General features: G+C 39.5%; 1 protein-coding gene across 1 annotated transcript; it reads left to right on the forward strand.

Annotated features, from left to right (window-relative positions):
* The first annotated feature begins 609 nt into the window (after window positions 1-609).
* On the forward strand, window positions 610-1925 carry LOC145996524 (mitochondrial coenzyme A diphosphatase NUDT8-like). Its single transcript, XM_083133026.1, has one exon. It carries the CDS (start codon window positions 1019-1021, stop codon window positions 1763-1765), a length of 747 nt encoding a protein of 248 aa, XP_082989152.1. The 5' UTR covers window positions 610-1018; the 3' UTR covers window positions 1766-1925.
* Window positions 1926-5094: the final 3169 nt, after the last annotated feature.

A 5094-nucleotide genomic window follows, 5' to 3' on the forward strand; every position in this document is an offset into this window, starting at 1 on the left:
GCCTCTGCGTATTTTCATAAGCTCTTACACATGCACATAAAACATTTTTCTGAATTATCGAATCTCTGCTTTGCAGGTATCAATATGTGTTTAATATAAAACACAAGATGTAAGAGTAACAGTTTTTGATATGGGTCGGCTCTTCACTGACAAACTTACCCGGTGGCGGCGCCACTCTAGTTGTGTCCTTAGAAAATTTCATTCGTCATTTGGTTGCCCTATGCTTTTCATTGGAGCACGTTCCATCGAAGCGAAGAATTTTGGGATGTTATGATAATATTTTATGTGCTGCTAGTTTTTAACGTATGGAAATAAAAGTAATTCCTTAATATGTTGCATTGTATAAACTACAATGTGGTCGGTAGGCAGGTAGCATGGTATCTTATCTACATATAATTTGTTATCACGCTTTTACATTTCAAGTTCGAGAGTGTGTAACCATATGGTTTAACATTGGCGTAGATGTAATGTAATAGAATCCTACCATGATCCTTTTTATGAACCTAGAACAAATATGCTGTATAAAAAACAAATATACGCATTTCCTTGCATGTTAACATGAATTCCGTGTTTCACGGTGAATTATATAAATTACAAGTGATAAAAAAAATCAGTTCAAAGACAGATCACGCTCGATCACAGAAGACAGTATCTAATCAGTGGGTTTAATCTAATCTTTGTGACGCACAGCTGATCTTTTTTTTGACACTGAATACGTACAGTGTGATCGATTAATGTGCAAATGTTTCCAGGAATTTCTGCGTGAAATATCATCTGTCACGTTTTTAAACTATATAAATATTAAGACAACTGTGTAGGAGCCTACTGTGGAAATTCAGTGAGGTTTCACGAAATTAAAAATACTATTTTAAAACGCAATAACGTAGGCTCATTAACAGTTCATCTACATAATTAAACTTATATCCAAAGTTATGTTTAGGACGTGTAAATTAGTGAGAGGCTCCCTATATTCCACTCAGTTTGTGAACTAATACAGCATGTGTTGTAATACTTTACAATGCTTGGATTAATGCTTCCGCGAATATCCCGTAGAATGCCTTGTCCGTATACCGGTATTCGACTGTTTAAATCGACGAACGTGTCTTGCGTACAGAATGCAAGTGTGAACATATCACTAAATAAGCAGTACATTTTAGGGGATGAAAACCGTCGGAATTGTGTGGCCAGACTGCAAACAATGAAGCCGATGAGACTACGTGATGAACCACATAAAAAAGAGGCAGCAGTTTTAGTTCCCTTGTGTGAAGTGCAAAGCGAATTGGGATTTCTTTACACGCTACGATCGCCAGAATTAAAACAACACAGCGGTCAAGTTAGTTTTCCCGGTGGAATGCGGGACCCAAGTGATAAGAATGCAAGTGATACTGCTCTTCGTGAGACAGAGGAAGAAGTGGGTATAGATAGACTAAGTGTTGACATTTGGGGAAGGGGAAATTACATAGGGACATATAAAGGTAACATTGTTGTTACACCTATTCTGGGATATGTTGGACCAGTAAACTTGCATCAGTTAAAATTGGATTGCAAAGAAGTTGAGCAAGTATTTTTTATATCTCTTACAGATTTGAGTAATCCAGACAATTGCAAACAGACTCAGTTTAGACGTGGTTATGTTATACCAGTATTTCTTGGTGGGGTTCATAAAGTTTGGGGCTTGACTGCGATCATTACCCATATCATAATGCAGGCTTTGGTGCCTGATTATAATCACAGTTTACATTACATTGCCCCAATAAGGACATGATTATCATATTGTAGAATAAGATTCAAGGTTTGTTAGTACCAAATGTATTGTCAGTACCGTTTGACCATAAATAAGAATATTATGTATTTTGTAAGATTTCATAATCTGGTAATCTAGATTAGATTTGTGATGGCATTAGTTGAGATAAAAATAATTTTAGGGCCCAAGTTCCTTTTGTTTTATTGTGATTTCATCATGCTACGAATGCAATTTTTGGTAAAACTTTACTTTCCGTCGGAAACCTACAACTTCTGAGTTTTCGTCAATTTATGACATTCGTACTTACCTATCTGCTTCGCGGAACATTCCGTGAATGGTTTTTGGGGCTATCCATCCCGGACTCGGTGCGAAATTTAAACAAAAAAAATATTTTCGTTTGAAATTTTTGATTCAAATTTCCCACCGATTCCAGGCTCCGCCTCTGGGGTAATTAACCTACCACCCCCAACCGCTAATGCGGCCCCACCTCCGCTCTGATCCAGCTCCCCGGCTTTTTCTATAGACTCCCTGTTAAAGACATGTTAGAAATTGGCCAGAATCACCTGCCCCCAAATGAGCCCCAAACTTTTAAATTTGAAGAAATCAGTTTCCAGGATACAGAAAACTTACCTGAATTTCACACAAAACACCTTCTCGATGTTAGACAATACTACAGGAACTTATTACGGTAAGTAGTTTGTTCTGTAGAAATGAAGAAATCTGTCCGACGAATAGTAAACAAGTGTTCAATTTTTACATGGTTCAATTTCGATGTACATCTGTTAACCCATACTGCGGAGTTTTAGCGATTACTTAAGGTTTTGTTCAATATATGCTTTTGTGGTTAGGTTAGGCAGGTTAGGTTTGGTTCCCTTAGCATTAAAATAAAGTCCCTAAATGCATTCTACTAAGGTTCCGATTTACTTCTACATTCATTCCCACGCTTCTACTACAGCGCCTTGAATAACGTAGTGTGGAAAACGACCCAAGAAACTGGTTCCCCGAGACGATGACAAGTAGATGGCAGTGCGATCGAACCAGGTGCTAATTTTGTTATGAAAGTAATGCGGCTTAGTTAGTTTTTGGAATATATTGTGTAGATTTGTTTCTCTAGAAAGGCGGTAAGTGAATTGATGGAAACAGTTATATTTGTGGAGTGATTTGCAGTCACGAAATGGCATTAATTTGGAAAGAAAAGTAAAATAAAATTAATAAATAGCATGCGTAACACAAGAAGAAACATCGCAATGTGATTCCGGATGTCAGGTCTTGGATTGTGTATTTGAGTTTATTTTTCTATGTTATTAGAATATAAATAGTATCCTGAGAGATATTTCATACCGAGGCAACAAACCACAAATGTGTCTTGAAAGCGAGCAGTCGGAAATCAATGCAGCCTTTTGAACCGTAGGGACAAAAGCTCTGACTGCACCGTTTCCTCAAGGAAATTTTACATCAAAGCGACACGCGACAAACGATACGAGGATTTCACACCAAAGCAACACGGGTCATTCGGTCCAAGGCAACTTTCATACCGAAGTGACACATGTTGCTTGGAAAGGAGCCAATCAAGAGCAACATTTCACATCGTAGCGGCATAACGGGAAGCACAGGCCAGCGTTCGGTTGGTGAAATCCTCAAGCGATAAGTGTCGCGTGCCGCTTGTCGCTTTGGTGCGCAATCTCACTAAAGCAAGACACTCATTGCATCGCGTATGCGCGAACAAACCACGGCAACATGTTGCAAGCTATTGAGGAAATGGCGCAGTTTGAGCGACGCAGAAGCGACACGTGTGGCTTATCGTGTCGCCTAGATCTGTTGTTGTAATGTACGGTTTATCGTGTCGCCTATCTGTTGTTCGCAAGCAACGCTTGCTAATAGACTGAAGGCACCATGTCGCTTGTCACTTAGTTGGGATCTCCCCCTGTAGCGCGTCGCTTCGGTCTCAGCACCCTTCCTTTAAGGAGCTTTCCGACCGAAGTAACAAGTAGCACGTGAATACGCCATATGAACGTGTCGTTTGCTGTTTGGACCCTCATGTGCAATGAATGCTATTTTACAGTCTGGAAGTGTGTGTCACTAGTTTGACAGTGTGAACATCCCATGTCGCTTGTCCCATTGGTTTGAAAGTTTTGTGAGGTTCCCCTTGTCGTTTCATGCAATCATCATTATCATCATCGCTGCGATTAGTTTAAAGCGGAAGAAAAGAGACAGTAAATATCAAAAATACAAATGCTTCAGTGTGTATATGTTTAAAAGAAATGGTGATGATGATAATAATGAACCTAATTCATACACAAAAATCTAGTTGCCAAGAACATTCCACGTGTATTTTTTCTCCCGTATTATTAACGAAAGTATGACGATAACAGGATGTGGTTGACTGTCTAGAATGTTCGTTAATATCTTCGCGACCACTGTACCAAATATCAGCAATTATTACATTCATAGAAATGCTTCATGTAAAAGAATCAGACGTTGCAGCAAAAACTCCATTTACTTCCATTATAAGCAGTCGAACACCAAGCACCGGGGTCAACACCAGCGCCTCTAGCGGATCATTTTCGAGTGGAACCAGCCTGAGAGCGCAGAAGCATGCCGTTTTCCACACTACGTTATTCTAGGCGCTGTACTTCTACGATATTTACTGTCACTTGTCGAGTATAGCAGAGTGGGAGTGATGATTTTACCTCCCACTCTGTTGTACCCAAATTCCCAACATATGGATGATGTGAGATTGAAGAGAGACAGGAATGCCATATTCAAACACACTAGAGAAACGGGACATCAAGTAGAATGGTATTCGGCTAGGCGAATAGGAAAAGAGAAGAGAGAACTAGTGAGAAAATGGAAGGAGGCCAAAGAAAGAGAAGAAAGGAGAAGACATCATGAATTGGAATGGCGGACTCAAGATAAACAAGGAATGGAAGAATATGTTAGAGAAAATTGAAAGGATGAGAAGAAGGAAGGAAGGAAAAAGTAGAAGAACGAACAAGGAAGAAAGAGAAGAGAAGAAGTCCAGGGGAGGAGGTATTCAATCATATCCAAAAAGGCAGGAGGGGTGGGGGAATGATAAACAGGTAGTTCCAGACTCTGGCTAATCTTGACCTGTCAATCACGGGTCAGTGTGGTAGGCCCATTAGTCAACTGTCAAGAGGTGATGTGTATTTATTTCCTTTGGAGAAATCCTGCAAGATAAGGACCTTCAAGATGATTTGTTTTTGTGTGGTTGTCACCCTGCTATGTGTACAGGGTCTGTATTTTAAGTAATGAGAATAAATCCAGAAAACAAAATTTATTACAGATATCGCTACAAACCTTTAGTAGTCTTCAAAGTATGCCCCTTGAGC

The sequence above is a fragment of the Lepisma saccharinum genome, chromosome 12 (genome assembly GCF_977018435.1).
Source record: "Lepisma saccharinum chromosome 12, izLepSacc3.1, whole genome shotgun sequence".
Lineage (NCBI taxonomy): Eukaryota > Metazoa > Arthropoda > Insecta > Zygentoma > Lepismatidae > Lepisma > Lepisma saccharinum.

What these genes read in the sequence shown, in the direction of transcription:
- LOC145996524 (XM_083133026.1), top strand. Translation starts at nt 1,019, where the DNA reads ATGCTTGGATTAATGCTTCCGCGAATATCCCGTAGAATGCCTTGTCCG.